Source organism: Rhineura floridana, chromosome 1, assembly GCF_030035675.1.
Source record: "Rhineura floridana isolate rRhiFlo1 chromosome 1, rRhiFlo1.hap2, whole genome shotgun sequence".
In the NCBI taxonomy this organism is placed as follows: Eukaryota; Metazoa; Chordata; class Lepidosauria; order Squamata; family Rhineuridae; genus Rhineura; species Rhineura floridana.
Genome location: NC_084480.1, coordinates 13,424,926 through 13,447,139, shown reverse-complemented (window position 1 = coordinate 13,447,139; position 22,214 = coordinate 13,424,926). Strand labels below are relative to the sequence as shown.

General features: G+C 42.1%; 1 protein-coding gene across 6 annotated transcripts in view; it reads left to right on the top strand.

The window, feature by feature from the left end:
- Positions 1-5,153: 5,153 nt before the first annotated feature.
- LOC133379171 (E3 SUMO-protein ligase PIAS2) overlaps positions 5,154-22,214 on the top strand; it is a 43,638-nt gene continuing 26,577 nt past the window's right edge. For 4 of the 6 annotated variants that reach the window (XR_009761133.1, XM_061613903.1, XM_061613894.1 and 1 more), the window contains exons 1-5: positions 5,154-5,172; positions 18,269-18,743; positions 19,716-19,800; positions 21,764-21,814; positions 21,920-22,010. Coding sequence is in view for 5 of the 6 variants with exons in the window: in XM_061613903.1 (XP_061469887.1) it covers positions 5,155-5,172; positions 18,269-18,743; positions 19,716-19,800; positions 21,764-21,814; positions 21,920-22,010 (720 nt within the window). In the remaining variant the exon portion in view is untranslated. Of the gene's footprint in view, positions 5,173-18,268; positions 18,744-19,715; positions 19,801-21,763; positions 21,815-21,919; positions 22,011-22,214 lie in introns of those variants that run through there. The other 2 variants (XM_061613912.1, XM_061613920.1) reach the window with 1 other exon arrangement.

The window sequence follows — 22,214 nt, the reverse complement described above, 5'->3', positions numbered from 1 at the left end:
ATGGTGGATATATAGCCTGTCCTGGATGGGGTTACACTCCCCCTAAAGGACCGGGTTCGTAGTCTGGGAGTCTTTTTAGACTCTTCCCTCTCACTTGAGGTTCAAGTAACCTCGGTGGTTAGGAATGCGTTTTACCAACTTCGGTTGGTAGCCCAGCTACGTCCCTATTTGAGTAAAGAGGACCTTACATCAGTGGTACATGCTCTGGTAACCTCACGTTTGGATTACTGTAATGCGCTTTACGTAGGGCTACCTTTGAAGACAGTTCGGAAGCTACAACTAGTGCAAAATGCGGCGGCCAGATTGCTGACAAGGACCAAGCGGTCCGAGCATATAACACCTGTTCTGGCCAGCTTGCACTGGTTGCCAATATGTTTCCGGGCTAGATTCAAAGTGTTGGTATTAACCTATAAAGCCTTATACGGTGCGGGACCACAATACCTTGCGGAACGCCTCTTCCGATATGAACCGGCCCGTGCACTACGTTCTGCTACGAAGGCCCTCCTCCGGGTTCCAACTCACAGGGAGGCCCGGAGGGTGATGACAAGATCTAGGGCCTTCTCAGTGGTGGCCCTTGAACTATGGAACAGTCTCCCGGAGGAAGTACGCCTGGCGCCGACTCCTCTCCTTCCGGCGCCAGGTCAAAACCTTCCTATTCTCTGAAGCATTTTAAGTTACACTGATTTACTTTTAAAAATGTTTATTGTATTGGATTGTTGATTGTATTTTAGTATTATTTTGTTATTCATTGTATTTTTATGCTATTTTATGTTCACCGCCCAGAGAGCTATTGCTAGTTGGGCGGTATATAAATTTAATAAATAAATAAATAAATAAATAAATCAAGTCTGAAAGCTTGGAGCAAGGAAGAGTTTTTGTTATGTCTTTGTAGGAACTTGCAGGCCCGTCAAGGTCAACTGGTTCCTAGGCAACGGCAGATAAGGACTGAAGTGAGAGCAGCCAGTTTCTCTGTGTTTTTTGTGTGTGGGGGGGTTGTTCTTGAAGCAGAAACAGCTTTCTGTGTGAGCTCTTGCTATGAGGGAAAAACTTGTAAAAGCTTACATGCCTTAATGTCCTGAGTAAATGGACTCTTAATACTATGTCGTGTTGGATTTCTTGACCACTTATACTCTAATGTAACAGCGCTTACAACGCAAATACCGCACACACCAACATTTGTTGGGCATATTTGGTGGTTCCCCACACCACTGAGGTTCGTTTGGCCTTCATCAGGAACTGAGCCTTCAACGTGGGCATTCCCTGCCCTGTGGAATTCTCGCCCAATAGAAGTTCAGGCACCTTTTGAAAACTGAACTGTTTACACAGGTCTTTGTAAAATCAATTTCTAATCAATGTAGTATTTGTTGATGCTTTTATCAGTTTTTAATGATTTTCTATTGATTTTTAAATTTTATTGTGTCTTTGTATGTTCTAAGTCGCATTGACATATTTCTAAGAAAAATGTGGCTTATAAATATTTTAATCAATAAGTAAATAAATGAAATTACGAGGGGGAGAAAAGCTTCCCAGCGAGCCAGACCTCTGAAATTCACCAGTCCCACATGACTACATGGGATGCATGCAATACGACACAAAACTTCCACGCAAACCACATTCCGATACCCGTTCTAGGCTATAATACGCTTTTATGTAAAACAGCCCAGAACGGCGACTTCCCAATCAGCCAAACCCACCAAATTCACCAGTCCCACATGACTACATGGGATGCATGCAATAAGACACAAAACTTCAATGAAAACCACGTTCCGATACCCGTTCCAGGCTATAATATGCTTTTACGTGAAACAGCTCAGAAAGGCGACTTCCCAATGAGCCAGACCTACCAAATTCACCAACCACACATGTTCCTTTTGTTGGGAAATGGGAGATAACACAGGATGTCCCAGGAACCTCTGGGGTGATCAGCAATACCCTTTCTTGCTGTTTGTAGGTCCACTAAGCAGCACTATTGGTGCTGCTACCAGGTTGTGAATGGCTGGTGAATTGGGGAGAGAGAGAGAAAGAGAGATTGGAGGAGCAAGTTAGTTGGCTTTTACTCATGGCTTTTCTGCTGCAGGTAATGAGAGAAGACACTACTTGCTGCCACTGAGCCACCTCCACAGTATAAATGTAGCATACCTGGGCTGCTGCCTTCTTGGTCTGATAAAAGAAGGGATCATCCTGTCTCTGCAGAGACCAGCAGATCTTATAGTGCCCCTAATGGGAAGAAGAGTAAACTGCAGCTATTCTCTAGCACCAAAAGCTATCTGTAGTTGCATTCAATACTAGTATAGCTTACTACAAAAACCTTGCTAGGAAAGAAAAACAACAATGTACTATATTGTTTTCACACACATACCTCATTAATCATTACTAGAGTTGCCAACTAAGTAATAATATTTATTGGAGCAATTTGTGTTGCAGTTAAATTTGCATACTATCAACATTTCATTCAGGATGTTTTGTGTAGATGACTGCATAATTTATAAATAAACACTACCGCTCGTTGGAATGAAAGGTCATCTTTAATATATATTACAGTAACATAAGAGAATCAAAGTATTCACAAAAATACAGAAGTGTGCCCTTAACTTTCAGCAGTACAGTAAATTTGACATCAAATGAAATTTGTCTCTGTTGTTAAATTAACTGAAGTTATATTTGACTATATACAATTGAAAACAATTGGAGCGCATAGCACAAATCTTTGCTTGTGTGTATGCAAGTGAAAGTGGTTGCTGTGAAAGCTTGTGGCCCAGAGCATTGACTCATACAGTTATGCATGACTGGTACATTTGATTGACTTGGCTGGTTCAGATGTCGTTCTGGGCTCTGTTCAGAAAGATGTATTATTGCATGGAACGTGGCTTATGTGGAAGTTTTGTGTCTTATTGCATGCATCCCATGTAGTCATGTGGGACTGGTGAATTTGGGAGGTCTGGCTCGCTGGGAAGTCGCCGTTCCTGGCTGTTTTATGTAAAAGCGTATTATAGCCTGGAACGGGTATTGGAACGTGGTTTTTGTAGAAATTTTGTGTCTTATTGCATGCATCCCATGTAGTCATGGGGGACTGGTGAATTTGGGAAGTTTGGCTGATTGGGAAGTCGTCGTTCCGGGCTGTTTTACGTAAAAGCGTATTATAGCCCGGAACGGGTATTGGAATGTGGTTTTTGTGGAAGTTTTGTGTCTTATTGCATGCATCCCATGTAGTCATGTGGGACTGGTGAATTTGGGAGGTCTGGCTCGCTGGGAAGTCGCCGTTCCGGGCTGTTTCATTCCGTTCCGGAGGGCATTTTGGTTGTTAAAGGGTTAATAAAATCCTATCGAAATGGTTTTTATTCCTAAATGTTGTTCTCAAGTGTCTCTAACACATCCCAGTGTTTTTGGCATCAATTTCTTTTATAAAGGGCCCGTTCCACCCTGTTCTGTTCCGTTCCGGCTTTTACATCGTCCCCAATAATGGGAGGAGCACATCAATCCTGTAATAATCCCTTTAAAATGAGGGGTTTAAAGATATTATTGCTGTCCCTCGTGTATTGTTTTATTTTGTGGCTTTATGTTCAGTAGTTGTAAGCCTTCTGGCTGGACTCAGAATCAGCGGTGGCCTTTAAATTACAGGACATCTGGTAACATGAAGCAAAACTCCTCAGGCAATAGATATTGGGTGCCCCGAAAAGGCGGTAAATTGTTTGCTTGTTATATATAATCTACAGACATTGTAGATTTTTCTCATGTCTTGCACTGTCCCTGTCGTCTGGGTGTCTGATGGCACTTGGAAAAATGTATTCCTCCTGGGCGATTGCCAGATAGGCAGAATGTTAAAGCTAAGTGTTTGTTTGTTTGTTTTTAAAGTAAAGCTAAGTTGTTGGGTTTTGTGGGCGGATTTGGTGTTTTTACTGCAATTTCCCTACACTCTGAAAGCTTAAAAAAATTGGTGGGGTGGGAATTCTATTCGTATGCTTTGTTGCTTTCCCCTGTGTGAAAGGTACTGTGCACGCATCAGAAGCAAGTTGTCCTTGGGTCGATTTAAAAACAAAAATCACTCCAAGCTTTCTTTACATCATATCAACTTCCTCTGTCTTCTCTCTCCTCCGTAGCCTTAATCCCTTGTTAAGCAGAGGCCACATTTTGCACGTTTTAAGAGACAGTTGCAAGAAGTCTTTTTTTGTGGGTGATTGTATGTATTGAATAAAGTTTACCAAATCAAACCAGAAGAACTGAAGTGGGGAGGGGGCAGCAAGGAAAGACCAAATCGGCTTCGAGGGCAAAGACTGAGAGACAAACAGATTAATTTATTAGACTTATATCCCTGTTTTTCAACCACAGGCATTGTTGAGGGAGAACACGGACGAGTCTTCAAAGCACGTTTTCCCCACCCCGAACCCTGGGAGTTTAGTTTGTTAAGATGCTGGGAATTGTAGCCCTGTGAAGGGCAAACTACAATTCCCAAAATTCTTTGGGGGAATTGCGCTTTAAACTGTAGGGTATATAGAAACGCAGCGTTAACACCAAAGCTTGGTGGCACCGCACCCCCACTGCTTGAGAAGGCAGGGAAGGAGCTCTCTGGGACAGGCGGAAAAAGGAGCGTTTGCGAAACCCTCACAAAACCTCCCCCCTCCGCCGCCAAGGAGCAGCGGCTGAGGGCGGGGCCTCTCACAGCCCCGCCTCTCACGTACGTCACGCGGCCGTAGCGGCGGGCGGAGGAGGGGGCGCTCGGAGCGTGCAGGATGGTGGCGGCGGCGGCTGAGGCTGAGCCAGGCGGCGGGTAGAAAATGGCGGACTTCGAGGAGCTGAGGGTGAGGAGAAGCCGCTGCTAACTGCGCTCCCTGCGGCCCTCTGTCGACCCCTTCCTTTGACGACGCCCCCTCGTAGGCAGCCCGCCCTCAGCTCCGTCGGCGGCATCTTCCCTCCCTCCTCCTTCCTTTCTGCGGGCAGGCGGAGGAGCCTCTTTCTTTCTCCCGCCTGCCTCTCGCCCTGCCCTTCTCCCCACGGAAGGCGATGGGCAGGGGGGCCCAGAGGTGGTGGCAGCCCCTCATCCCCTGCAGCCGTTGTCCCAGCCTGCCCCCCACGTTTATCTCCCTTCTCTTCCCCCCCCGCCGCCCCTCAGCTTCCCCCTTAATCCTTTTATTAAGAGGAACAGGCTGTAGCCCTAACATGCTACTACCACTAACAGTAATAATAATCTATTTTATACTACTACTGATGTATTATTATTATTGTTGTTACTAATAATATATCATCATCAACGTGCATGTCTGGCTAGGGATAGGGTAAGGCTGCAGTCCAATACATGTCTACTCAGAGGTAAGGTCTCTTGAGTTCAGTGGGACTTACTCCCAGGTAAGTGGGTATTGGCTTGTAGCCTAAGTCTCCTTGGACCGAACAGGGCAGGGCAATTCGCTCCTGTTTCTTTCTGGAGCCCAATCTCTTCCCCCCCCCCGTTTGTAGCCGTACTGGCTTTTCTCTCGCCAGTTCTCTTAGTGATCAAGCCTTGCAGTATTTCTGACCCCGGTTTCTTTCCCCGCATTTTGTTTTTAAGCGAACTCCCCGTTATCCAATTCTTCCTTAGGGTTAGCCTTTTTGTCTTGCTCTGCGATGAGATATCCCAATCCAAATGCCCTCCTATGAACGGGGTTCCTATGGTACGCTGCCCCCATCCCAAACCTCCAGTGTGTGTTTTCCAGCCAGATGCTCATAACCGCGTGGTTTCCCCCTCCGGTTTTCTCCTGGCTGCTGATGTAGTTTCATGTTTCTCTTCCATCCTTTGCAGCAGCATTTTCTGTCTGATACTTTTCAGGGTTGGTGCTTCTTTGAGGTCTGCTTTCCCCATCACCAAATTCATCACCCTTTCTATCTCTTTCCTGATCCTGTGAATAGCTCCTCTAGTTCTCTGCCATCTCTTCTTTTTCATGTTAAATGCTTGGCTTTTGTTACCTCGTTCTGCACCCCTCTGCACCCCTCTGTGATCTGTTCATTCTTCTCCCGCAGTTTTGCTCTTGCGAAGCTGCTTTTCTTTCTCCCGCTAACCTTTTATGTGTGTAGATCTTTCTTCCTACGTTTGAGGGTCAGACTAATTTTTCTGGTATCCTCTCATCTGTATTGCATTTTCCTTTCCTGAATTTCCACTCACCTCTTTTAGATTTGGCAGCCACTTGAGTCAAGCCCAAGATCATTTGTAAATACTCCACAGAATCCTCTCTCTGCTGATTTTCTGCTTTATTTCCTGAACCATCCTGCCATTGTGATGTACTTCCTACCCTGTACAAAGTTGCTCTTGCTGGCTTTGGTTTTCCTTTAAAAAAAAAAACATCTGTCACAAACAGCACCAGGCCCCTCACAAGTCTTAAGATTAACTATACTCATTTGTGTGAACACTTCATTACTTCATAGGGATTTGTGTTCATAGGGATTTGTTTTATTTCATTTTTTAAATTTCTTTTATCACTCTCTTCCCATAAAACATTCTGAAGCAGTTTAGCAATAAAAACATGTACATGTGCGATTTCAATCCAATACAAATAAAATTGGGTTTAAAACTCATTTAAAAGGCTTGTTGGAAGAGGAGGTTATTCAGTAGGCACCAGAAAGGCAGAAAATAAGTTGCCTGTCTAGTATGTAATGTTAGGGAGTTTCAAAGGCTAGGTGCCTCCACGCTAAAGGTCCAATTCTGACATCTTACAGAATGGGCCTCCTGATGAGATGGTTTCTGCAGGAGGCCCTCTCCTACAGGACTCAGTGATTGGTTGGGTATATAAAGGGTAAGATGATGTTCTAGGTATCCTGATCTCAAGCTGTATAGGGCTTTGTGCACCATGGCAGTATTCTGCCTCAATGAGCAGTTGAGCTACAGATCCTGTGGTTTGTTCAGGGTTGTTAAAACAAAAAGGGATTGTGAAGAGCTCCAAAAAGATCTCTCCAAACTGAGTGAATGGGCGGAAAAATGGCAAATGCAATTCAATATAAACAAGTGTAAAATTATGCATATTGGAGCAAAAAATCTTCATTTCACATATACGCTCATGGGGTCTGAACTGGCGGTGACCGACCAGGAGAGAGACCTCGGGGTTGTAGTGGACAGCACGATGAAAATGTCGACCCAGTGTGCGGCAGCTGTGAAAAAGGCAAATTCCATGCTAGCAATAATTAGGAAAGGTATTGAAAATAAAACAGCCAATATCATAATGCCGTTGTATAAATCTATGGTGCGGCCGCATTTGGAATACTGTGTACAGTTCGGGTCTCCTCATCTCAAAAAGGATATTATAGAGTTGGAAAAGGTTCAGAAGAGGGCAACCAGAATGATCAAGGGGATGGAGTGACTCCCTTACGAGGAAAGGTTGCAGCATTTGGGGCTTTTTAGTTTAGAGAAAAGGCGGGTCAGAGGAGACATGATAGAAGTGTATAAAATTATGCATGGCATTGAGCAACGGGATAGAGAAAAGTTCTTCTCCCTCATAATACTAGAACTCGTGGACATTCAAAGAAGCTGAATGTTGGAAGATTCAGGACAGACAAAAGGAAGTACTTCTTTACTCACCGCATAGTTAAACTATGGAATTTGCTCCCACAAGATGCAGTAATGGCCACCAGCTTCTACGGCTTTAAAAGAAGATTAGACAAATTCATGGAGGACAGGGCTATCAATGGCTACTAGCCATGATGGCTGTGCTGTGCCACCCTAGTCAGAGGCAGCATGCTTCTGAAAACCAGTTGCCGGAAGCCTCAGGAGGGGAGAGTGTTCTTGCACTCGGGTCCTGCTTGCGGGCTTCCCCCAGGCACCTGGTTGGCCACTGTGAGAACAGGATGCTGGACTAGATGGGCCACTGGCCTGATCCAGCAGGCTCTTCTTATGTTCTTATGGTAGAAGACACTCCCAGCCACTGGGGTAACCTGCACTTCCTGGGACAGGTGGATCTAGGAGCACCCACCCACTCCCGATTATGAACCTGCTCCTTCAGAGGTTGTATGACCTTGCCCAAACCAGGCGATCAATTATCAAGACTCAGAACCATTCCCCTTCAGTTCTTCCATCCTGTGAGGATTCTTGCTTTTAAGTCCATTGTACAGATGGACCTTTGGCCTGATCCAGCAGGTTCTTCTTATGTCTATGTTATATATATATGAGAGTGGGAGGGAGAAAATGACACACATGGATTGTATTGAGTTAGTAATTTAAACTTCTAATTAAGATGTGTTATGGATTTTGTTATACCCCATCATGTATGCCTGAATAAATTATTATATCTGGTTTTGTTTCTTGTGCTAGAGTAGATTGGATTGGGGGAAATATGCAAAATGTGATTTTATTGTGATATATTTAAAAAATGGCATTGTGTTGAATAGAAAATAGTTTGAACTGACTGTGTATATATATATGAGTAACAGAGAAAGAAATAGAAAGTCTGCATTCTTGCGTCTGATGGTTCCCCTCCTTTGATACTTCATTATCTATCTTATATCTGATGAAACATTAGTATTTGAGGCATAGTTGTTGGAAAATTTAAGCTTAAGTTAACCTAAGAAACGTTAGAAATAATGTAAAGGTTATATATAAAACACTATTATACCTATATGTGCCATTCCCTTGTACGTGTTGTTTGAGAATCCTATCAAGTGATTCCCCCTCTTGAAATACGTATCCCACAGAAATATGTATCCCTGCAAAATACTATGCAGTATTCATTCATTTCTCTTCTGTTGACTATTTTAAGTATGTTGGCACTAACTTATTTTAACAATAGAAGTTGTTAGTAGAAGCATGGGAAAAGGTGATATTTTCTGCACTTCATGGCTGGTGCTGCCCCTTGATTATTACTTATTAGCACTCCTCTGCATGGTTTATTTGTGTAAAAAATTAGTATTTTGTTGAGGTTGCAGCCTTCCTGTGACATTCCTTCTATTGGGCAAATATCTGGCATCCTGATTTTTCCCTCCATCCTTAAATTAAGCCAATTTTGACATAGTCACAATTGTGTGACCACACTGTAACTCACTTTTCTTGGAGTGAGAAAAGGGCTAGGCTGCAGGGTGAACTTCTCAGATTCTCAACTCGCCATCCTTCTTGCATATTGAAACAACTTGTGTATTCTGTGTGCACCTTGTACATATTTTAAGACCAAGGTAGGACTTCACAGAAACATGAATACATACCAGATTCCATGGTTCCTTAATACTTTGTGGTTCATTGTTTTAGTATAAAATCAGCAGTATTTGATAAAATTGCCTAAATTTGGCTATGGCTCTGATCTTCTACAGTATTTAGTTATGTTATCTTTGCAGAACATCTTGTTTAACTGATGCAGAATTGGGTCTAGAAGCAATTATTTTACTGTTTTTTAAAAAGAAACTTTGTATTGCTTCTGGAGAGCTGCTCTCATGAGAGTGAAAGTACAGTACATACAGGCATATATTGTATGCTGCTTCATAAAAATATGTCGCCTTTCTTTGCACTGGGACACTTTGAGTTTCCTGTAGGGTGCAATTACCTCAGTTTGGAACTACATCAGTTCTAATGATCTTGCTGCCACAGTTCACTAGACGCTAAACTTTCATGGGTAGTCACAATTTAGAGCTCAAAAGAGCAGACTGTGTATAGAAAGATTGACTACGTCCATGATCTCTTCAGTTCATGCTATGCTGTTTTAATCTGATTATATGATAAAGATAGCATCACTTAGAGCAGTGGTTCTTAACCTGGGGTGCACACACCCCTGGGGGTGCAAGATACTTTTTCTAGGGGTGCGAGGCATTGTTCAAGAGATCTTAAAAATTCATTTAATCTTAGCTAAGTTAAAACACACATTAAAATTAAATTAAATTTAAAAATGAACGGTATTTTTTCAGGGGGTGCAAGAGCATATTTTTAAAATACAAGGGGTGCTGGCAGTGGAAAAGGTTAAGAACCACTGACCTAGAGAATATTCTGCCTCTTGTGCTGATGCACCTACAGGTTATAGTTGCTAAAACACAGCATTGTGGGAAACCACTGGGCAGGAATAACCTTGCAGAATGTTTGTTAGCCAAACTGTGTGTCAGTATCTGTGTAAACATTTCTTCAGAGTCTTGTGATTATCTGAACATTCCTTGTATCCCACAGGAGCTTGCATTAGTGATGTTGTAAAGTCGTCTTGTGTGTAATGCTGAACTTCCTCCACTACATGACTTGATTCAGAGCTCTGTATTTCATTTAAACGTCAGGGATTTAATCTTTATACTAGGGACCTAGGAACCTGCCTTTTACTGTCAGACAGTTGGTCCTTGTAGCTCAGGCTGTAGCTCTCCTAGGCTTTCAGTTGGGAGTCTGTCACAGCCCTACCTGGTGATGCTGGAGACTAAACCTGGGGTCTTCTGCATGTAGAGGATGTGCTCCACCACTCAGCAACAGCCCTTCCTGACAGGTGGTTTGATGGTTCACTGCTTCAGAGAGGAAACCAGAACTCATGTTTTCCTTAATCTACTGATTTATTTACTTATTTATTTATCATTTGATTTATATCCTGCCCTTCCTCCCAGCAAGAGCCCAGGGCGGCAAACAAAAGCACTAAAAACACTTTAAAACATCATAAAAACAGACTTTAAATGACATTAAAACAAAACATCTTTAAAAACATTTTTTTTAAAGCTTTCAAGACATTGTTTAGAAGAAGTTTAAAAACATATTGCTCTTTTAAAAAAAGTTTAAAAACATATTAAAAAGCAATTCCAACAGACTCGGACTGCGATAAGGTCTCAACTTAAAAGGCTTGTTGAAAGAGGAAGGTCTTCCATAGGCGTCAAAAAGATAACAGAGATGGCGCTTGTCCAATATTTAAGGGGACGGGATTCCACAGGGTAGGTGCCACCACATTAAAGGTCCGTTTCCTATGTTGTGCGGAACAGACCTCCTGATAAAATGGTATCTGCAGGAGGCCCTCACCTGCAGAGTGTAGGGATCGACTGGGTATATAAGGAGTAAGACAGTCTTTCAGGTATCCTGGTCCCAAGCTGTATAGGGCTTTGTACACCAAGACTAGAACTTTGAACTTGGCCCGGTAGCAAATGGGCAGCCAGTGCAATTCTTTCAGCAGCAGGGTGACATATTGGCGATACCCTGCCCCAGTGAGCAGTCTCGCTGCTGCATTTTATACCAGCTGCAACTTCCGGACCAACCTCAAGGGCAGCACAACGTAGCGTGCAATACAGTAATCGAGCCTAGAGGTTACCAGTGTGTGGACAACAGTGGTCACGCTATCCCAGTCCAGAAACGGCTGCAGCTGTGTTACCAGCCAAAGCTGGTAAAAGCAGGGCTGTGGAGTCGGTACGCCAGACCTTTGACTCCGACTCCTCTATTTTTCTACTGTCCGACTCAGACTCCTTTATAAATGGCAAATATATATTAACTAGTAATAACACATTTACTGTAGTAAAATGGTAGCACAAGGCATTTCATCACCACCACGTGAATCCAGAGCTTGGAAAAGTTACTTTTTTGAACTACAACTCCCACGAGCCCAATCCCTGGGGCTGATGGGAGTTGTACCGACTCCGACTCCACCCAAAATTGCTTCCGACTCCACAGCCCTAGGTAAAAGGCTAGCCACGGAGGTCACCTGGGTCCCTAGTGACAAAGATGGATCCAGGACCACCCCCAGACTATGAACCTGCTCTTTCAGAGGGAGTACAACCCCATCCAAAGCAGGCAACTGACTATCTGAACTCGGGAACCACCAACCCACAGCGCCTCGTGTCTTGCTAGGATTCACACACAGTTTACTGGCCCTCATCCAGCCCACCACCAAGTCCAGGCAGTTGTCCAGGGCTTGCACGGCCTCTCCCGATTCAGATGTTACAGAGAAATAGAGCTGGGTGTCATCAGCGTACTGCTGACACCTTGCCCCAAATCTCCTGATGACCGCTCCCAAGGGCTTCATAAATCCTCCCATCTGTTTCCTATATTGCAAGATTCTGTTGGCTGCTTAGCCACAGAGATGCATGCCAGTGACCAAAGGAAAGCTGAACTAAGCGGGTGGTATACCAGTTAACACTTAACTTGATTATGATTATTACTGCTGGTTGACCAGCAATAAGAAGTAGCATTTACTCAACTGTCTAATGGTTCTGTTAAATTATGCCAAACTGGGAATCTTACTTGTAATTATTGGGTAACTTCAGCAGTACTGCAGCTTGAATGTAGTGAAATATTTAGCTTGATGGTTTGTAGAGTGGTGGTTTACTGTGGTCAACGCATAATGGAGTAGTTAACCATAGTTCCTGGTTTGCACACAAGTGGAAATTGTGGTTAACTGCGGCTTCCTGCTGTGTTTCCATGCTCATGCGAAAGGCGATACGAAGTAGGAGAGAAGGGACTGTATGCAGTTGTATGGAGTTTGTGCATATTCTGGTTCATTAAGTGAGGATTTGATTGTGTAGAACTCCTGGTTGGCCATCTGTTGTCTGAACTTGGTCAAGATTTCATGATGCAGAGAATGGCTTTGTAGCCAGCAGCAGAGTACAAGTTACTTTTGTCTTTTCCTCTAATTGCAGGAATTGGGGAACACAAGAAATCTTTGCAGTAGTAATAGGTGACAAGTGCTCAAAACATTGTGTGCCCCCTCAGCTCCTACATAATCGGGTAGTCTGTTGTGTATTGTGTAAATCTCCTGTAATAAGTTGGAATGTTTTTAGAAGAAAAAAATGTTCTTGGCTTAATTTGAACACCAATATGGAGATTTCAAAGTAGAGATGTAAAGTTAAGTTTCTTTTTTATGTTACAGGACAAAAATGATGGGGAAGAACAGGCTAGCTTTTGGTGTTTGGTGTTATAGACTTAAAACACTGAAAAGTTGCAGCAATTCCTGTTCATTATGTGTAGAATGTCATTTGTTTCCAGATAGTAATGAAATATGTTGTTAAAACTTCATGGGTAACTCCTCTATTCTAATTCATTCTTTATGAATTCTTGAGCACTAGTTGACATCAGACTGATCAATGTCATTTTTTGCCTGACTGGTCAGATAACCAACTCTGCTCATCTTGAATACAGGGGAATTTTGCTGTCCTATTCTAACTCCACCCTCTTCAATTTTGTTTTACCAAAATGTTTGGTAAACACATTAACATCTAAGCCTCAAATAATAAACCTCCATAGCCATTCTCCATGCTACTATGTTTTCCTACTATTTTTTGTTTTCCAGACACAAACATGGTGACCCCTTTAAGAAAACATCGCCAATTAAGATGAGCAAGATACATAGCTAAGAAACAACAGAAAGCTACCTCAGCAGCTTCTAACTTACAAGTAAGATTACCCCAAATTATCATGAAAAACACACCACACTCTTCTAAAAATACAACTGCATACAGAGAGTTAGAACTGTAATCGGTATTATTTCAATAATAAAACTAGCTTAATGTGAACTGAATACAAATTCTACTGCTGAAAGGATTCTGTAAATTGCCCATGTATAGAAGAGGATAATTTAAACACCATTTATATTTAAACAGCGTTTATGTTCTTAAACTATCCCACAAAGCTGCCTCAAATTTTAAATGTCCCTTGATGATATCATTTGCGTATGAAATGATTACTTGAAACTAAAAGGCTAAAACAATTGTTGACCAGGCCAGAAAGAAACTGAGTTAGTATAAAATATTAAAAGAGGGGAAATCCATGAACAATGGCGATGTGCTCATTGAAGTCACTGAACATGCCATTCCTGCAGTATAAAACTGGATATCATTAACTTTTAATAAATCTCTCGGGTTTAGAACCGTTTTAGCCAAGTACATGACGTTAAAAACAAATGTTGCATTTCATGGATCATGGCTTCTTTCTAAAACAAAAATAAGGCCAGTGCACATAATATACCATGAAATGAGTACATTATAGTCATATATATGTTCTTTAAAATATATAGTACTATCGCTGAAGGGTGATGGATAGCCGCAGGGCTGTGGAGTCGGTACACCAAACCTTCAACTCCAACTCCGACTCCTCTATTTTTCTACTGTCCGACTCCAACTCCACCCAGAATTGCTTCTTGTCAATCAAAACTTATTTGGAAGTTGGAGTCGGTACATTTCTACTGACTCCGACTCCTCCCAAAATTGCTCCTGACTCCGACTCCACCCAAAATTGCTTACGACTCCATGACTCCGACTCCAGCGCCACAGCCCTGGATAGCCGGAATATAAGCCCCTCGTCCAGGATGATGCACCTTTTAAGTAGTTACCCTGAGTATTTTGAAACAGACAGGATAAATTTGGAAGGGGGTGAGTCTTGTGTTCCCTTACTGTTCTTCCTATACAAGCAGGGCACTTGAGAGTGTGCTGTGATACCAAAGTTACATTTTCTGTAGAGTACCAGGTTCTTTTGTAGGCTTGCTTGGAGTGGAAACCCTAAGCGTGCATTTAATTATTTGTTCTGAAGTATTTATACTCAGTTTACTAACTGAAGTTCTTGAGTTAGCTTAATATTTATTTATTATTTGATTTATATCCCACCCTTCCTCCCAGCAAGAGGCACAACAATAAAATACACAAGACTTATTAGAATGGGGCAAAGGCATAATACGTTCTCAGATGTTCCAACTGCTACTCTGCAGATGAATCTACTGGGCTGGAAATAGGTTGGTTAGTTACTAAATTTATATCCTGCCCTTACCTCCAGTAGGATAGCCCCTCAAAGGCCAGGATTTCCTCACTGAGCTGCTCTCACAACGCCTGGCTTTGGTGTCAAATGCAGGTGGTGCTGGGGGAGCAAAAGTGTCTATCTTTAGAAAAACCTGCCTTTTGTCACAAGCAGTCCCAGGGCAGGGCACAATAACTCAGTTTTAAAACTGCACCCACCAGTATGACAAAATACAAAAAGAGCAGGAAAATATCTAAACAGAATGAAACTCCCAGCAAGGGAGAGCCAACCTATCCCTCTAAGCAGGTGGTTCCATTGACAGTTGGCTCTTCTTGTCAAGAACTTTCTGTTAATGTTCAACAGAAATCTGCCCTCTTCTAACTTCACCCCCATCCTTCCTCTCTGGGGCAGCAATCTGTGTATAACTAGTTTAAACCACTCAAGTCTATTTTGGTCTTAGGTGGTATATAAATAAATAAATTATCATTGAAACAACCTGTTAAAACAACCTCTTACAACTGGAAGAGCGTACAAGTGCCTGCATAAATAAGCATGTTTTCGTTGGCGCTGAAATACAAAAAGAGAAGTCACTGACCATACCTCAAAGAAAGCAGTTACAAGCCTTCCTTCAGCTCTTGGGCGTCTTCTGGCTTTCTGTGCCTGGCAGGCATTGCTACAAATGGAGCTTATGAGTATCCTTTTCTTCAAGCAGGCTGGTTATGGCAGCTCATGAAGGATATCACACCAACATGGCACCAGTTTGTCACATTGTGCAATTCTGCTGGTATGACTGCCAAGCATCCTGTGATCTTCAGCTGACTGAGACAGGTCAGCATTGTAAATATTTCAAAATAGGAATACCTTGAGGGAGTGTTTAATCCTCAGTATAGTTATGGTTGTCAGGAACTCCTGGGTAAAATTTTCCTTCCAAAGCAAAGAGGGACTATCCATTTTCTAAACCAATTATGCAAAGCTACTAAATGCTTGTGTGCAAAACTCCAGCATCTTCATTACAAATTGTTGTAATGTTCAGAATGTTTTGTGTTAGCAACATTGTACATATAAAACTCTGATAAAGCAATAGTGCTTCCACTTCACTCTAAGCAACCTACACAACTGTTGCTAATTTTAATTTCATTGAATGTTGCATTTTTGCTTAATTCTGTAATATAACTGCAAAGCCTCTCCCAATTGTGAGAACTGCCATAGCAGCCAACCTTTTCCTGTTTTTAAAACCTTTTTGCATGAAAGAAAGCACTGAACTGAATAACTCTTTATAAGAACAAAACAACACACACAAAATGGAACTGCTGCCATTTTCATCTGCATGGGTTGAACCAGAGAAGTGAGAATGCAGAAACTTGCCTCCAATCATAACTATTTAGGAAGTATACATTCTTAATTAATGTTTCTTGTAGAGGAATGAATATGCAATTTTTAAAAAAATGGATATTACTTTGGTGGCAAAGAAACTATCCACTGAGGAAAACAAACGAGTATACTCACTTCCTCCAGCTTCCACACGTACATGAGAGTTGTAGCATCATGGCTAAGAGTTACAACCAGAAAGCCCCCCCACATGCATACACATAGTATGGGGGATTGTAGTAGTGACTTGCATTACAGGAGTGTTGTATGTGAAGCTTTTTTAATACTTGAAAGCGCTGTACAAATGTTAGTGTTATCACACTGACTTCTACTACTGGCTTAATTTACATTGTGGCCTGGAGTATCTATGGTACAGTTCTTCACTGGGGCAAGCCCTGTTCCTTTTCTAGTAGTTTACACTGACAGCTCTGTTGGTAATGCACAAGTCTGTCTCACCCACTGTTTAATCTGAGGAGGCGGTAAGCAGAGCAGTGGCTTGCTTTCTTTTGCTTTTGTTACTGTGAAGCATCGTCTGTATTGTTTTGCTGTATAAATAATAAAATGACTGTGTGTAATACTAGTTCTGTCTGGTACGGCCAATATAGTTGTGTCTATATTGCTATATTACAGTTCCTTTGCTGTACAACTGAAGCAAAAGTAGAAATTATCATGGCCAAGCTACTGGTTGTGGCTGTGATTTCCTGTATTGGTTACAATGTAGGCAGCTGGTTATGCTGTCTTAAACATATAGACCACATTATTAAAAGATGTTAATTCTGATTTAGCTTGTTTTAAACACTGAAAGTGCAAAGAGCTTTCCTGCAGAGCTTTCACATCTTGGTTGACAGATGGAAAGAAGCTATTTTCAAGTGTAAAGAACAAAAAATGAGAACAAAACATTTCAACAAACCTGCCCTCACTGGTTCGTGGGAGGTATCGGATTTTGAAAAGAGATAATCCATAACATAAGAGGAACCAGCTGGATCAGGCCAATAGCCCATCTAGTCCAGCATCCTGTTCACACAGTGGCCAACCACGTGCCTGCAAGCAGGACCTGAACACAACAGCACACACCCAGTGGTTTCTAGAAACTGGTATTCAGAAGCATGCTGTATCTGACCATTCCAGTTAAAAGTTGTTAATTGTTGGCCCATCCACGTACATTGCACTTCTCAAAGAATGAGAAGACACTGCACTGTCTCAAGGGGATTTTGATCTAGAAATAGACACAGAGGAGACAGCAGGAATAAACAGGGAAGAACATGTGATTATTTAAGTTACCCGTATTCATGCTTAGTATAGACATTATACCCTATCTCTGCTCAAGTCCAGCTGTTAAAAACCAGCTAGAATAGGAAAGTCATCCAGTGTTTCCAGAACACATTGGGAGGGGGGGGGATTGGACAGATGGATCCTTAAGGAAAGGGAAGTTCTTCACCTGCGGGGTAGCCACCAAGAATATCTCCTCATTTGCCTTTGCTATTTGAGCTCTGAACAGTCTAGTTGTTAAAGGTTTATGATGGGACGACAGAAAGTGGCTAGCATCCAAACCAGGAAGAAAGGGGGGCAGAAACCAAGATGCTAGAAAAGTAGAAATTTATTGTTTGTAAAAACCCAATGCGTTTCAGCCTGTTGATTTTCAGGCCTTCGTCAGGGGAATTCAGGCTAGCGAGAAGTTCAAATGAGCAGACTGCTTACAACAATATATTGGAGGCGTCTATATTGTTGTAAGCAGTCTGCTCATTTGAACTTCTCGCTAGCCTGAATTCCCCTAACGAAGGCCTGAAAATCAACAGGCTGAAACGCATTGGGTTTTTACAAACAATAAATTTCTACTTTTCTAGCATAAAGGTTTATATGAAACAGAGGAGATAAGGCCTACTATGTTAGCCAGTTCAGATGGAGCTTTTGTGTTCAGAACGCTGCTCTGAGTTGGTTTTCCCCAACTTTTTGGAAATCTGGCCCTGTATTTGAGAAAACAAATCCTCTTAAACTCTGTTATAGTAGTTTTAGATCTTGCCAAAAGTAGGAACCACTCCATGTATAGTGACCATATTTTTCTGTAATGTTTCCACAATGTGTTGATGGTGTTTTCTGTAAATGAGACTAAACCGTGAAGGCTTGGCTTGACATCTCCATATATTATATGACAGTGTTATTGGATGATGCAGGTAAGACTGAAAGGGGGTCTCCTAAGCTATATTTGTAATCCCATTTTTTCATACCTTTATGTTCAGTCCTCTCAATATGATATGTCTTTTTGATATACTGTTCTTCTATTTCTCCTCTTAGAATATGGTATCAAGTTTTCGGGTCTCTGAACTACAAGTGCTGTTGGGCTTTGCTGGACGTAATAAAAGTGGACGCAAACATGACCTCCTGATGAGGGCATTGCACTTGCTGAAGAGTGGCTGCAGCCCAGCAGTTCAGATAAAGATCCGAGAACTCTACAGGCGCCGATATCCCAGGACAATAGAAGGTCTTTCTGACTTGTCTACTGTAAAACCTTCTGTCTTCACTTTGGACAGCAGCTCATCTCCAGTAGAACCTGATTTAGCGGCTGCTGGCCTGCATCCGTTACCGTCTACTTCAGTTGCTCCTCAATCCCCTTCCTCGCCTCTTAGTTCAGTGCTACTTCAGGACACAAAGCCTCGCTTTGAGATGCAGCAGCCGTCACCTCCAGTTCCACCTGTGCATCCTGATGTTCAGCTGAAGAGCCTCCCATTCTATGATGTGCTTGATGTTCTCATCAAACCTACAAGCTTAGGTAAGTGTTAGAATATCACGACATAATTTGGTTGGTTTAGAGAGACAGCACTTTTTTTCATGCATTCTTTCTGTCTCCAGTATCCTCTCCGCCATCATTCAGCCGTGATTTTTCCTGCTCTCCACCTTAGTTCTTGGCTCCTGCTTTTTTCTGTCCTCACCTTTTAATGTTCTGCTCCTGAGTTTTGCCTCTTCTATCCCCATCTCTCTAGTTTGTCGTGCTTTCCCCCTTTCTCCTCCTTTTGTTCTTGGCTCCCTTTTCTCTCTCTCTCTTTTATCTGTGTTTTATTGAGGGGGGGGTTGTGGACAAGCATGACTCCTTGATCTAGAGTTAAAGGAATGCAAATAGTCAAGGAACCTGAAGAAATTAATGTACAAAATAGAAATTAAAATGTTAAAATGAACTCAATCCTAAATGCATCGGTCCAATTAGCTTTCATTATTGCAGGCTAGATTTTGTTAGTCTTTAGTGTGTATCACTAAATGTGTACATCCTGCAGTATTGACTATGTTGGTGTGTTATCCTTTGACTAGCAAAATTCTAGCTATGGAATTATTTCAGTATTTATGAGGAGTGCAAATCACTTAACCATTTTCACTTGGGGGCCACCTTCCTCTTATAATACTTGTTACAGTGTGTCAACTTTGAAGACATCACAACTGTCCTCATTTATGATGACTATAAAGCTGTTAGCTTGCCAAGCTACTGAAGTGTACAGAATATAATTGTTTGGGATACTGATAGTACAAGGCGCACTGTTAAATCCATATAAACGCAGAAGTATGATGGTCTATGCACTTAATCTGGGTTGAAGATTTGAAAGCTGTACATCTCTGTTATTTGGAAGTCATCTGTGTTTCTGTGAAATCTGGAAATTACAAGACTCTTGCTGCTTTCTGCAGTCTCTGAACTTTGTCAATAGATTACAGCTAAAAGCTCTTTTCATGTCTCCCTCTCTCTTTCTCTTTGCAGTACAGAGCAGCATTCAGAGGTTCCAAGAAAAGTTCTTTATCTTTGCTTTAACACCTCAACAAGTCAGAGAAATCTGCATTTCCCGGTAATAGCAGAATGTTTAGCCTGAGTTCTCTCATCTCAGATTTGGTTAACTTTCTTTGACAAAATTGCAGAGGAGTGGAATTTTGTAAGAGACCACTTGATCTACCTCTGGGCATCCTTTCTCCCATATAAATTAGCAGATACCTGCAGGTTACTTGGAAACCTAAGACTAACCTAAGCAGAAAGCAGAGAGTAGGAATAAATGGACAGTTCTCCTAATGGAGGGCTGTAGAAAGTGGAGTCCCTCAAGGATCAGTATTGGGACCTGTACTTTTCAACTTGTTCATTAATGACCTGGAATTAGGAGTGAGCAGTGAAGTGGCCAAGTTTGCTGACGACACTAAATTGTTCAGGGTTGTTAAAACAAAAAGGGATTGCGAAGAGCTCCAAAAAGACCTCTCCAAACTGAGTGAATGGGCGGAAAAATGGCAAATGCAATTCAGTAGAAACAAGTGTAAAATTATGCATATTGGAGCAAAAAATCTTAATTTCACATATATGCTCATGGGGTCTGAACTGGCGGTGACCAACAAGGAGAAAGACCTCGGGGTTGTAGTGGACAGCACGATGAAAATGTCGACCCAGTGTGCGGCAGCTGTGAAAAAGGCAAATTCCATGCTAGCGATAATTAGGAAAGGTATTTAAAATAAAACAGCCAATATCATAATGCTGTTGTATAAATCTATGGTGCGGCCACATTTGGAATACTGTGTACAGTTCTGGTCGCCTCATCTCAAAAAGGATATTATAGAGTTGGAAAAGGTTCAGAAGAGGGCAACCAGAATGATCAAGGGGCTGGAGCGACTCCCTTACGAGGAAAGGTCGCAGCATTTGGGGCTTTTTAGTTTAGAGAAAAGGCGGGTCAGAGGAGACATGATAGAAGTGTATAAAATTATGCATGGCATTGAGAAAGTGGATAGAGAAAAGTTCTTCTCCCTCTCTCATAATACTAGAACTTGTGGACATTCAAAGAAGCTGAATGTTGGAAGATTCAAGACAGACAAAAGGAAGTACTTCTTTACTCAGCGCATAGTTAAACTATGGAATTTGCTCCCACAAGATGCAGTAACGGCCACCAGCTTGGATGGCTTTGAAAGAGGATTGGACAAATTCATGGAGGACAGGGCTATCAATGGCTACTAGCCATGTTGGCTGTGCTCTGCCACCCTAGTCAGAGGCAGCATGCTTCTGAAAACCAGTTGCTGGAAGCCTCAGGAGGGGAGAGTGTTCTTGCACTCGGGTCCTGCTTGCGGGCTTCCCCCAGGCACCTGGTTGGCCACTGTGAGAACAGGATGCTGGACTAGATGGGCCACTGGCCTGATCCAGCAGGCTCTTCTTATGTTCTTCTAGGCAAAATAGTTCTGTGTTTCAGTTAACAATCTTGTAGCATGAACATGTTCTTCCAAGACTACAGTGTGAGTGGGCAGCTTGTTCAGAAATGAGAATCCTATTGGAAATATGAAAAACTGTATGACAGCAGTTAAATTATACGTTCAGTTGCATGTTATGTACTGTATATGAATATGCTGAGTGACAATCAGTAATATGTAGTTATATATCACTGAGGCTGCAGTCTGTCATTCTCCTCAAATACCATGAATGGATCTAGCAAAAATGACACTTGGAAGTACTTATGAATTTGGTTGTGGTTCTTTTGATGCTTCAGAGCATATTTGGCAGCTTTCGTGCAGGTTTGTCTCCACAGAGACAGCTAAGAAAACTAGCCATGTGTTGTTTACAAATAGCTGCGCTCATTGCTGTCCGTAGAAAATGGTTACATTTGATCTTTTGCTGTCCTGTGTGTATATATGTTTATCTACCTCTGTATGTATTGATACCTACACTCACAAAAGCAACGTAATGTTACAATTCAGGGATTAGGAAAGTAGTCTCTGTGTGAGGGGTTGACTTGTTGAGATAAAGCAACCTTATTGTCTAAATAACTTCTACTTTTGTTGCAACAGGGACTTTTTGCCAGGAGGCAGAAGGGATTACACTGTGCAAGTTCAGCTAAGGTGACTTCATCTTCTTTACATAAATATAGAAATGCCTCCTTTAATTGGAGTACATTTTAATGTGCATTCATGTTGCCATTCAACAAGATTCTCTTCTGCACATAGGTTATGCCTGGCAGAAACCAGCTGCCCTCAAGAAGATAACTACCCTAGTAGCTTGTGCATAAAAGTAAATGGGAAGCTCTTTCCATTGCCAGTAAGTTGCTGAAATTTTTTTGATGGCATATCTGCTGTAATCTAAACTTCTTGGAATCCTTGCTTGCCGGTACAAAGGGGTGCTATACCCTTTACCATACAGCTTTGCACATAAATGTCTCATGTCTCTGGGATGAAGGTCATGGATCTGTGAATGGACACAATTGCAAAACTTGGTTGGTACTGCATCAATTTGAATTATTTG